The sequence below is a fragment of the Phlebotomus papatasi genome, chromosome 2, assembly GCF_024763615.1.
Source record: "Phlebotomus papatasi isolate M1 chromosome 2, Ppap_2.1, whole genome shotgun sequence".
In the NCBI taxonomy this organism is placed as follows: domain Eukaryota; kingdom Metazoa; phylum Arthropoda; class Insecta; order Diptera; family Psychodidae; genus Phlebotomus; species Phlebotomus papatasi.
This window is the reverse complement of record NC_077223.1, coordinates 31,295,145-31,308,449: the sequence shown is the minus strand read 5'-3', so window position 1 is coordinate 31,308,449 and position 13,305 is coordinate 31,295,145. Positions and strand designations below refer to the sequence as shown.

Here is a 13,305-nt window from a genome sequence, read left to right as displayed (position 1 = left end):
CTCAGATAAATAAAAAGAAAATTAAGACTAAAACAATTATTCACAGCGAACTGAATCCCGTGCTATCTTCTGAAAAAAAAATACTCAAAGACGTCTTCTATACGGGGGGATTTCGAAATGCACCCCACTGTGCTATGCACCGGTGAGTCTCGGGAAATCTCCCCTAGTGGTTCATGCCTAAGATAAGTTTTCTCCAACCTCTGTTATAAATTCTCCAAGTGTGCTCTAACTAAAATAGATACCTAGTCTCGAAGACTTTCTATTTTATTTCGAAACGTTTCAAACGTCAATCACACAGTGTTTTACAATCAAAAATTTATTAAAGAGTAGTAAAGTTAATATTCATGCCTAGTGACGAACACTTCATAAAGAAGAGGAGATGAGGCACCCATCCTCTATATCAAAACCGTCTTTCCGCAGGATTTTATGCCAACATGGTTGCTAAATTAAGAAAATATCCTAAGTTTTTATTTTTCTATAAATCAACTTTATTCTATTTAACTATTTCTTTATTTCTATTTAATTATGTCTAGTTAACAATTAGACCATATTAAGAAGATTAAACGATGTATTCAGAAGAGAGATCGATACCGTGTCCCTATTTCACCTGCTTTTCGACTTGATAATTTGAAAATAGATCACGAGGAAAATATCTCTTGAAAAAAAATGGTTTGAAATCGCCTAAAATGTCAAAATATTTGAACATAAACAAATGGAGCTTTCGAAGAGGGAGATTTTAAGCGCCAAAATGGCGATTTTGAAATAAAATCCCCCCGTTTAGATGCTCCCAAAAGTTCCCTTGTAATTTCGAATTATAGGCCAAAATGTCCACTTCAAAAATCTCCGAAAATCGTCGAAATCATTTTCGAAATTTCCCAAGAAATATAGTTTTGTGTAGAAGAAGAGGATTAATTTCATAATTTCATAATAATCTGGGAGCCGACTTAAGGGATTTGATCTCTGAAAACCCCAAGTCGCTATCTCTAACCGTTTGATTTCAAGATTTAGGAACAGTTGTATTCACAAACATCACAAAAGACTGGATTCAAGATTTTTCAATAGCGGAATATAGAGGGATTATACTCACATCTTGCATCCTCTCTTTGAAGTTCGAGCAACAAAAAGAACCAAGATTCAAAATGCACGTTTCTCTAGTGTGAAAGTCACTCCTTGCTGGAATTGCTCAAAAATTTATGTCACTGTTTTCACATTTTCTTCCCTTTTAGACAGACTGGCAACATTGGGACGAGTGATGTGAAATATTGGTTAAACATTGCTTCAGATTTTGTGTTTCCGCGAGAAGACTCCTCTTTTCCGGAACTGAAAAAAAGGAAGAGTGGGACAAAAAAGTTAGCTGGTATTCACCAATTCATTTTTGGTGGCACCATAGCAGGAAATTTGTGGAAAATTGCAAATGACAATTTAACCATTTTCCGCTATTTTCACATAAAATTCTGCATTATTCTACAGCGCTTCGTTTGTTGGTTTTCTGTTCACCCCATCTCCTGCCAAAAAAAAAGCAGGAGATTGAAAAATTTGTCATGTGTAAAAAAAATAGCTACGAGTTTATAGTCTATATGAGTTTATATTAAAAATATTTCACATTTCAATTCCCTTCACTGGAGAGCTATTATGATTTTTAATTTAAAAGGATGGTTTTGAAAACCATTGTAAAAATACATTTAAATTAATATGGTTTTGGTTATTTATACGGAAAGTATAGTAGGCGGGGTGACCTAAATTATTTAAATTTATACTTTTTTAAATCGTACTCTATTTGAACATGCGTTGAATTCAAGCCCTGTTTAATACCTTTTCGTTTATTAAACACAGACAAAATGATTAATTTATGTGACACATATTTAAAAATAAAATCAATGAATAGGACTAGAGTAAATTTAAGATTTTTAAACTCACTAACAACACTTTAAAAATTGAGAAATAAGACATTACTTCTAAAGTTGACGTTCAGTGAAAAGACTTCTTCTAACAATAAGTAGAAGTCCAATATCATACAAAGTAGGAAAAATATATTCGCCTGAAGTATATTCTCTGTTGAAAAACAAATTTTATTTTCTTTTTAATGGAATATTGATCGTTTCTTCTAGCTCTCTGACAATTTTTATTTACTTATTTATTTATTCACTCTCCAAAAATATCTACAATATACATTATTGCGTCCACCGCCGTCTTAGCGTTGGTGACCAACCTCCAGAGGCAAACGGTGGAAATCCTCTTTCACAGGTTGTATATGCTATTGCAGAAAGATCTTCCATCTGAAAATTTATGGACCTCTCATGATAAAAACCCCATCATTACAAATGATTGAAGGTTTTTTTCTAATCAATTTCATTTTGAACTGTACATTGAGAACAGTGGAGGGGAGTTTAGAGACTCAGACGAAGTTCGAAAAGAACACGTTTTGTCTGGGTCTAGAACACCTTTCGATCTAACTCTAAAACAAGACCTACATCCTACTTAAAATAAAACTAAAATTTTCTTTTTTCTTTGTTTCAGGTGGCGGCCATTGATCGCGATGCTGGTCGCTGTCGCAATCGCGATCATATCAGCGATAGTTGAACCAACAGATGCACTCGCCAACTGCCCAACAGCATGTGACTGTGATGACGATACACTGGTGGTGACATGTGGTGAAGGCCACCTGGATGTACTGCCCATCGCCCTCAATCCCTCAATCAAACGACTGGTGATCAAGAACAACAAAATCAAAATGATCGACTCATCACTGCAATTCTACGCTGAGCTTCTATTTCTGGATCTCAGCTACAACCATTTATTCAACATTCCAGTAAAGACCTTCGGATACCAGAAGAAACTCCAAGAGCTTCATCTGAATCACAATAAAATCGGTTCGATCAACAATCGAACGTTTGTCGGACTGGAATCGCTAACTGTACTTAACCTCCGGGGCAATTTCATCGACGAACTGGACAGGAATGTCTTCAGTGCTTTGGTGAAGCTCGAAGAGCTCAATTTGGGTCAGAATAGGATTGCAAGGATCGCAACTGGAGCGTTTGACGGACTGACCAGTCTTCGAGTGCTCTATATCGATGACAACACTCTCACCAGTGTACCAAGCAATGCTTTTCCGCCATTAAAAGCCATTGCTGAGCTATTCCTAGGTCTCAACTCTTTTACAACTCTACCTCCTGGTTCCTTTGAAGCCCTAACTGCCCTATCTAAGCTGGATCTTCGCGGTGCAGCTCTTGCAAATATCTCAACTGATTCCTTCAAGGGACTTGAACAACTCCGAAGCCTAGATCTCTCCGACAATCGACTTCACAGGATACCAACACGAGAATTGAGTACTCTGGGACGATTAGAAGAATTATCTCTGGGTCAGAATGACTTTGAGGTTATCCCTGAGGGAGCGTTTGCAGGGTTGATGAATCTTCGACGTTTGGATATTACTGGATCTCTCAAACTGCGGAAAGTTGAATCAGGTGCATTCGCTACCAATACCAACCTCGAATCCTTAACTTTGGCATCCAACAAGGCTCTGGTTGAGGTGCAAGAGGGTGCATTGAGTGGCCTACCACACTTGCGTCATGTGATTTTGAGAGACAATGCTCTGGTCACTCTAGCTGAGGGCCTATTCCCATGGTCTGAACTTCACACACTAGATCTTGCGGAAAACCCACTGGTTTGTGATTGTCGTCTGCTATGGCTGAGACAGCTGCTGGTCGGCCGGTCAAATGGCAGCCAACCACCTGGTGGTGTGATATGTGCGGCTCCGGAACGACTGAGAGAGGAACCTTTGAGAGCAATATCACCAGAACTTCTGGGCTGCATGCATGCTGATCCTCGGAGACAGGCCATAATCGGTGCCCTAGTTGTTGGAGCTGCTGCTACCATCACTGCCCTCGCCCTTATTCTCTACCGGTGCCGCCGACGCATACGTGAAGTACTGAAAGGCGGTTGGGGTAATTCGGCTCTGGGCCGAAAAGAACGCGAGTACCAGAAAACTTTTTCTGCTGAGGAAGACTACATGTCACGCCACTCTCATCCCTGTAGCTTAGCTGTGCATCCAACGCTCAGTGGCTACAGTCACCATCACCCAGGACTCCGGCCAATTCCAGTAACTGAGCTATAGCTAGAGGCGCCGCCGCCGCCACCAAGACGCGGCGCCCCGCAGCCACCAGGCGCGGCGGCCTTCCTGCAACTGAGCCAAGACCACCTGATGCCGAAACACCCCAATGGTACCATCAGTAACTACACACCTCCAATACCCCCAGATGGATTTCACACGCTCACAGGACCAGCCCTGCCAATGCGCAATGGCAATCTGACAGCTGGCCGACGCACCATCTCAGGACGTCACTATCACTGATCCACAGATCACGAGCTCCGTGATGAGCCAGTGTGAAGTGACATGGCGCCAAAACTGCCAAGGGGATGCAGAGCAAAGACTTGACACCTTTCGAAGTGTGAATTTATAGATGTAGGATATCTAGGAGCGGAAGATGGTCTGAGACAGAAAGTCTGTAATATGGAATGAAAATTTGTGAATATATTTGTACTTTAGGTTATGTACATAAAAGAAACAATACAAAAAAAAACAAGTAATTATTAGAAAATGCCCAATGGCATAACACAAGACAGAGTTACATGTAGTAGGTGAACATACTAAATTTTACTCATAATGGAGTCATAGTGAAATTTCAGTCGTTTATCTTTGACAGAAATATTACTTATCAAATTCTACAGTGGAAGTCATTGGAGGCATAAATTATTCTGGCAGTACCTGTCCAACGATATTAGTTGAATATAAAATTTGCTAAAATGAGCTTTTGTTAAGAAGTCAAACATTGTGAACTAATTTTATTGGACAGGTACTGTTTATTTAAACCTATGTAAATACATCTTAGACATAATTCCTCGTAAGACACTAAAATTATTAAAAGAATTTTCTCAGCGTGAAGAGATAAATTAAATCTATGAATGTAATTATAGGAGTATATACTTGAAGAAGAAAAAAATAAGACAAAAGGTATATTAATGTAAATTTATGGTAAATACCGTTGCCATTCTCGCATTATGCCATCATTCCCTTTATTCACAAGTAACCTTTCCAATTTGAGAGCTTCTAATCTGATAGAATACTTTTGTTGACCGGCTCGAAGGTAATTCCGAGAGAATTGTCTTTTGAGCCATTCATTGTCGAAAGAATCAAGATGGCCACATTAATTTAAGAAGAAAAAACAAAGCAATAGCTGACAATCTATTAATTTTTGACATTTTTGTCAAAAATATCGGATAAACTGAACAGCCAAGTGCCATGAAGCGCAATGCACTCAAGCGGCGAGTACACGAACTTACGATTGTTCGAAAAAGAATTTTAAAATACAGTAGAGTCTTCTAAATTCGAACGCTCGGGGGGTATTTTTGACATTTCTCACCTCCGAAATTCGAACGATTTTTTCAAAACTAACAAAATGTATGTCAGATTACATTGTACTTTGAATCAAATTCCCGTACTTTCTCCAAAGTCTTAGTAGTAACATACTTCCTTTCCGTGTGTAAATATTCAGGAAACCGCACAGAAATATGATTTTCAATCATTCACAATATGAATTTTTTAACATAACCTCACAATTGACATTTTGAATCCAAACGTCGTTCGAATTTGAGAGATTCAGATTTGAGAGACTCTACTGTAACTCTGTAACTTCGAAAGATTACTTGTGAATGCAAAAAAATTGAGTAGCCCGGATATGTCTAGGGTTCACACAATAGTTAGACATATCATCGAGATTCGCCTGTAAGTGATGACAAAAAAAAATACTTGACTTTTCTGGTCGAAAATCTCCACCAGGAGAGTCTCAGAAAAGAGAAAAGGGACACATTCGGGCTACTTCAAGCGATCTTGGCAACAGAGAAATTATTCTTGAGACGCGGAAGAGTGGTGACTTCAGAGAGAGGGATTGGCCGATATATTCCACATGGAATTGCATAGTGAAAGAGGTCGTTGGGGCTCAATGCGTGAACCAGGACGGCTGGGAGGGTGTTTCGGTGGCGGTAAATTGAACAGAGAATTTAATTGAAAGAGTCACGCCACAGAATACATGCCAGTGCCAATTAAAGACACTTGCTCCAGAGACGCAAAGAAACTTCTTCCAATAGAGAAAAGTCTGGGGAAAAAAATGGGGGTCAGTTCTAAGGCACAGCAGAAGGAATTCCTGGGCAAAAAACATCCATTTTCGCACATGGAATAAATCACCGCAAGTGTTGCAAGTCAATTGCAAAACCTGTTTATCCACCATATTTTTTTTTTCTACTTCTTAACACTCCGCGTATTTTTGCGAGTTGCGCGCGCAGTTCTTGTGCGTCAAGTGATTGGAAGAGCGTGACTGGTGATTGCAAATAATTGCTCTGGCTTAATTTTTCTTTGGTTCTTTTCTTTCTTTTTTAAATTTCAATTGAGGAATTTTTCAGCCCTCTTGTGATTGCATCTTGCACATATATGCACCTTCTGCTATCCCCTCGGCAAAGTCAAATTAATTCTTCCCTCTGCTTGAGGATTTTTTTCGCCGCACTTTTGCCCACATCCATCATAGAAATCCACACTGTGAATGCTATTTTTAATACGTCTGTCTGTTTTTCCACCACGTTCCATCTTTCTGCACTGGGCGTGTGAGCCGAAGAAAGGTTCTAGCGGCTGAAAGCGGAGAGCGGTTGATTTTCTTTAAAAAGAAAACACTTACCGATTAGCTTATTCACTTTGTGAGCTTTTCATAATTTTATTTTGTGAATTAAAAATTGAGAACAGTTGCCTGCGCTACATGCGGAAATCGTCATTTTCAAAGAATTTCCAGCAATTTGTTTGTGCTTCTCATCTTTAATATTTAAAGATCGAAAAAGATAAATACAGAACAGTTTCCAAATTCGAACGATTGGGGGGTATAAATGTCAACGATATTTTCAAAAAATAACGGAATTTATGTGATATTCAATTGTACTTTAAATTAAAAGCCTGTACTTTCTCACAATCATTGTGACTTATTCGCTTACAGTAGAGCCCCGCTATAGGCTATCGCTCTATAGTCCATAATTTATCGACCGTTGATTTCAAAACATTGATTTTAAGTTAGGTTATGTTTTTTAGTGCGCGACATGAAATGTCATAATTATTTTAATATTTTCGGCAAACTTTATTGAGTAGTTGTGATAATTGTAATCCATAATGAGAGAGCGAGGATAAGTACCACAATCGCAAAGAAAGTGGAAGCCGTCGAGCAATTTCAATGCTAAAAGTCGTTGATAATTTAAAAAAAAAATGACATGGACTATATAGTGCGACCCAAGTGTCAAATCTGGAACCAAATACACTAGATCCCGGCATTATGCACAGAAAATTTGCATACCCGCAGGGGCTTTCTTTTGAATAAATCGACCGTAGAACGAATTTCGCGCGGAGTAAAAGTAGTTCAAACAAAAAAATTCAACTGTTTAATAGAAATGCATTAACAAACAGTACATTTTGTCTAGAATTCTTCAATAAATGGTTAGAATATTAAAAAAATTTGCCTTAATTTCCCGCATCACTATATTCATTCAAGCGTATTTCAAAAATGATTTCATAAATTGACTCCCAAGGGTAGGCAAACTTGAATAATTGTATGTCCATAATTCCGTCAGGTGCATAATCCCGAAGGACTTAATGCCGGGACTGAGTGTATGGACTTTAGCGAGACTCTACTGTATTATTTTATATAATTTGCAAATTGCAGAGAAATGTGATTCTCAATTACCCACAACACTAATTTTTGACATAAACGCGCATTTGACATTTTGAATTCAATTGTCGTTCGGATTTAAGAGATACTTATTAAAGGAATTCCACTGTATACTTAAAGATATCATTATTCCAATGCCATTATTTATGATTCTATGATTCCGGAAACGAATTTTAAAAATTTACTATCTAAAAAACTAAGAGAAATAACTAAAACTAAGAGAATGTACCAATTCTTATGAGAAAAAAATAACACGGATTTGACCTAGATCCTTCTCCTCCTTTATTACTCGGACAACGTTTCGGAGCTTGTTGGTCCGAGTAATAAAGGAGGAGAAGGATCTAGGTCAAATCCGTGTTTCTTATCATTCAAAAATTAATCTACTGACCGATCATCTAATAAGAAAAAAAAATTTGGGAACAAAAGTTTACGATAAAATCTCAAAAACTAATTTTTTGGAAATGGTTTACTTTAGAGCAATCTTGTTGCAAGTTTGCTCTTGCGAAATGCAAATGCGCTGCGATGTGTTGAGGCTTGAGGCACGGAGCAGGGATCATCCTGGATCTGACAATGTTTGGCGATCGTTTAATAGCCGTCCAAACTGTGGACCGCGATACATTCAGGCCAAGTTCGGCCTTAATTGCATTGCAACTTTTAGCAGCGTTTCATACTAGGCGCGATGTGTTCCTTTCAGTGCGTTGAGAAATGAGTTTTTTCTTCCATGATGACGTTGCTTATCATAGCCGTCAGGATCGTTCAAAAAATGGCGGATTGTACCTTCATCCCAGTTGAATCGCTCGCAATTTCTCGATTTGAATGTTACGCCTCCTTGTAGACAAATTATTTGTCCAATTTCAAAATCATTCAATATTTTTCCACGCGGCATTGTCACTAAACTCTTCACTGACATGTATTACTAAAGAAACAATGACATTTGACCGGAAGTAGAGCTGCCAGATGCGAAAAAACGGGGTGCGGATATAGTTTTGAACAGGGCAAAATCGTTGAAATTTTTCATATTTGAAATATATTACTAAGAAGTGCGACCAAAAATTCTGCTTTTGACCGTAATTAGTTTGTAATAAGTTACTCTAAAGACAAATGACAGACAATTAAATCTATAATTGCAATATTGTGTCAGAACAAGAAATTCTGAGGTGCGGATATAGTTTTACACAGCACTTTATTATTCGTTTTCTTCTGAATCTTTTACTTTTTTGCAAATCATACGTCATTTCATGTCTTAATTTTGGACAAGAAACTCCATTCCCTAACCTAAATATATGTAACCCAACCTGTGTGACTTGTGTCTCGTCTTATTCCCATGCCAAACTGTGCAACATGTGTTTAGTGTTATCTATATGTATTCCTAAACCTAACCCATTGTGTCGTCTACCATTCAACCTATCCTGTTCCTAAGAGAAATTGTCCACCGCCGCATTTTATGTTATAAAATGAAGAACCGCCATATGTAGCCGCTTCGGCTCACATCCATTCAGTCTGCACCGAAAAAGCATAGAATTCCATATATATTTTATTGCACGCCCAAGATCACGAACTTCCACTTATATTTCTCTGGGCTGGAGGAACTCTTTCTGCCTCTTCTATTTCTCCCCTCGTGGATATCTGGCTGGTGGCTTCCTGGGCAGAAAATGGAAATATCCATGCAAAAAAAAGAGGTCTAGCAAAAAAAAAAAGGAAGAATGTTCACGGTGGAGTGGATGATGGTGCAAATAAAAAAAAATCATGGTAGAATTTATAATAATTCACCCGGAGGCATTTTATGAATCTCCGTTTGACTCTTGCCATGTAATTTCGTGCAATTAAATTCACATCTAATTATACTTCCTCAGTCAGTGGAATGTAGAAAAGATCGGGAAAAAGGGTGATAACTTTTTATCCTATTATTTTTTTTCTGGCACGAACAAAATCAAAGGACAATAGAGAAGTTAAAAGAGAGATGTACAGCAAACCAGCTATAAGTTACATTTGGGGCATCATCAATATCCCAAGACATTCACCCTGTCTTCCCAATAAAAAAAAAGGGCGCGACCTCTGACATGGCGAAAATATTGAGCCCAAATGGAAGGTTTCGTATGGCGTCTCGTTCTTTGGCAAAGACAAATTGTGGCAAATATCGAAATTGAGATTTGTTTTCCGCACACAAGCTCTTTTGCCAAAAATCATCCACCCCCTCTGAAGCACTGTAATCTCTGTAGATTCAAAAAAAAAAGAAAAAAGAAAATCCGAGTATTTGTCGTCTTTGAGAAGATCTTAAAATATCCACAACTTTTTATGCATACTAAGCACATTGATGAGAGCAAGATGAGCGATAAAGAGAAGCAAATTGTGAGAATTTTTTTCAAAGTTAAAAAATAAATTTTGTAATTGTAATTAATTTAATAAAAATTATTGAAAAAAAATCTACTTATAAGATTGACTAGTCAGATGAGAAAAGAAAATTTAAAAAAAAAAATGAAATTAAACAGGAAAATAACCGTGTTAAGAATTAGAGAATAAAATATAATCATACGAAACCACATCAAATTGTCCATCACCATTTCCCTGAAGAAAAGAAGAAAAAAAACATATTTTCTTGCCGTATCTGTTCTAATCACATCGATAAACACACGAAAAAAAGATGTATTGAATGTTGAAATCTACCAGTGTATCCTACATTGTAATCCACCAAATAAATGAATTTTTGTGTAAACTGGATCAAATAGGGACTAAACATCCTCCTTAAATGTAAAAGACATAATGAGACACTCTCAGACATTAAATATGAATAAAACAGAAGCATTTTCCTTCGTGGATCGAAATAAAAAAAAATTGTTTTATTTCATTCTATTGATTTTTAAAAAGTACAAAGAATTCCGGGAAAAATCTGCAATGGAATGTCCACTTGAGTTCTCAATAATTTTGCTCAACAAAAAGGTAAGAATTAAGGTTCAAACATATGCATTGTCAAAGAAAACGGTAAGTCGAGACACATACCCAACAACTATATAAACAAAGTGTCATAGTTTTGCGAAATGCTCGAATTCAAGAGATGAAATCCTCCGCGAATTATCCTTTCTCGTGGTATTCGTGTACACGTACAGTGTAGGGTAGATACCCCGAATGATGCCACTACCCCATTTGATGCCACCTTGCAGAAAGCGGTATTTTTTTCAAATAATACGGTGTTTAAGAATTAGGAAATATATACAATTGTGAGTGCTAATATCAAAGGAAGCTTCTGATTTGGTTTATTTGGATATTCTCTCTATTTATTGTATATTTTGAACATAATTTTTATATGATGTGAGCAATGATTGAAAATTGTACGTAAACGTAAAGAATTGTATTAAGATGTCGAACTCTTTTAATTACTTTATTTCACATGTTTATCCAAGATTTTTTATTATACTTATCAGTAGTTGTAATTGTGGATAACTAAGCTTGTCTCAGATGCCAATATTTTGTATTTTAGAGTTTTATTTTATTAAAATATTAGGGTGGCATTATATGTGGAATTTTTTAATGTATGGCTACAATTCATGCCACCACCTTTTAATAAGTGGTGCCCTCATGCGGAATTCAGCAAATTCGCACTTGACAATTGGCATTGGTATTTTCGAGTTGTGTATTTTGTGTTTAAATAATTCTAAAATAGCCTATAATATCAGAGTAAGTACAGGAGAAATATTAAATATTAATTGAAATATAGTTTTAGAATGATTGTGTAGAAAAAGTTTAAAGAATAAATGAAAAAAATATGAGAAGAGGGTTTGAAAAAAAGTGAGGTTATCCGGAAGTTTTTTATTCAAATAATGTTTGCTAGTATTTACTGAATACTTTTCTTTATATCAGATTGAAATTCTTTTTACAGTTTGATATGGTTTCTACACGAAAAAAGGACCACATAACTTACTCTGCTTGACAATTGAATGCAGCCTTCTACGAAATGAATGAATACCAGTGCGCCGCCAGGTTCAGATTCCCGGACAACTTGACATTACAAGGGGAAAATAGCTCATGAAATCAATGAGCATGAAGGAAGGTTGTGCTTTCTGGGTAAAAATAAAAAGAATGGATACTCCCAATACTCCAGTTTGCTAGACGCGGTATTCCAATGAACAAATATGGCATAATTGAATACTTATTGAAACCCCAGAAACGAAAATAGCAAAACTTATTGAAAAAGCATTGTTAAAATTAATAAAAATATTAATAAATAAACATAAAATTGTTTTTAAACAATATAATTTCCTATTTATTCATTTTCTTTGTAAAATTTGTTCTATATGGAACCAAAATACTCGTTTTAAAAAGGTGGCATTGAATGGATCCTCAGGTGGCACTGAATGTAGAAAACTGGCATTAAATGGAGATTTTTGCATATTTTCTTCAATGTTTTCTCTATGTCCTTTAGTGAAAAATACCGAGAAATTTACTATGATATATAGCAAGACAAAGCTTGAAAGTATATTCAGCCAAAATTTTAATTTGTTTGGTTCAAGAATGAGAAAATTATTACCAAACCAATTCTAAAAGTGGCATTGAATGGGGCATCTACCCTACGTACATACCGCGGGATATGGAAACTTCGTATTTTATATTTCGTATTTTACGTGTTCGTATTGCACATTTCGTATTGGAGAAACTTCGTATTCTAGTATATTTCGTATCTTACCATTTCGTATTTCACATGCCGTCTTTCATACATTTTGTACAAAAATTGAACAGGCGATACAGATAACTTCCCAAAGCACAGAAAATTTCCCTTAGCCTCAACAGGCGATACAAATGACTTCCCAATGCACAGAAAATTTCCCTTTACCTCAAAAGGCTCTACTGATAACTTTCCAAAGCACAGAAAATTTCCCAGAAATTGTATCGCCTATTGAGGCAAAGGGAAATTTTCTGTGCTTTGGGAAGTCATTTGTATCGCCTGTTGAGGCAAAGGGAAATTTTCTGTGTTTTTAGAAGATATTAGTATCTCCTGTTGTGACAAAGGGAAATTTTCTGTGTTTTTGAAGTTATCAGTAGCGGCTGTTGAGGTTAAGGGAAATTTTCTGTGCTTTGAGAAGTTATCTGTATCGCCTGTTGAGCCAAAGGGAAATTTTCTGTGCTTTGGAAAGTTATCAGTACAGTAGCTCCTGTTCAATTTTTGTACAAAATGTATGAAAGACGAAATGTGAAATACGAAATGGTAAAATACGAAATGTACTAGAATACGAAGTTTCCGCAATACGAAATGTGCAATACGAACATGTAAATTACGAAATGTAAAATACGAAGTTTCCGCAAACCCCATACCGCATTACTACCGATTCTTACCATCCAGAAGTAGATCTTGAAAAATTCGAAAATCTATTTGAAAAGCCAAAAAAGAGACTTTCTTACTTTTTGATAATTCTGCAAAGTAGCTGAGGCACATCCTGTTCGAATTTCGAAGTGCTCAAGTGTCAAAATGTGACGGTCTTCACATTAGTTGTGAGGAAAAAAAACCAAAAAGAAACAGAACAACGACGTCTACTGTTCTTGTCCTACTATTTAATCA

At 36.6% G+C, this 13,305-nt stretch overlaps 1 protein-coding gene across 2 annotated transcripts in view; it reads left to right on the top strand.

The window, feature by feature from the left end:
- The window catches only part of LOC129803481 (leucine-rich repeat and immunoglobulin-like domain containing-NOGO receptor-interacting protein 4), an 85,855-nt gene extending 80,628 nt beyond the window's left edge, over positions 1–5,227 (top strand). For both annotated transcript variants that reach the window (XM_055850075.1, XM_055850074.1), the window contains one exon: positions 2,518–5,227. In XM_055850075.1, coding sequence (XP_055706050.1) covers positions 2,518–4,114 — 1,597 coding nt within the window. In that variant the 3' untranslated portion in view covers positions 4,115–5,227. The remainder of the gene's footprint in view (positions 1–2,517) is intronic.
- Positions 5,228–13,305: the final 8,078 nt, after the last annotated feature.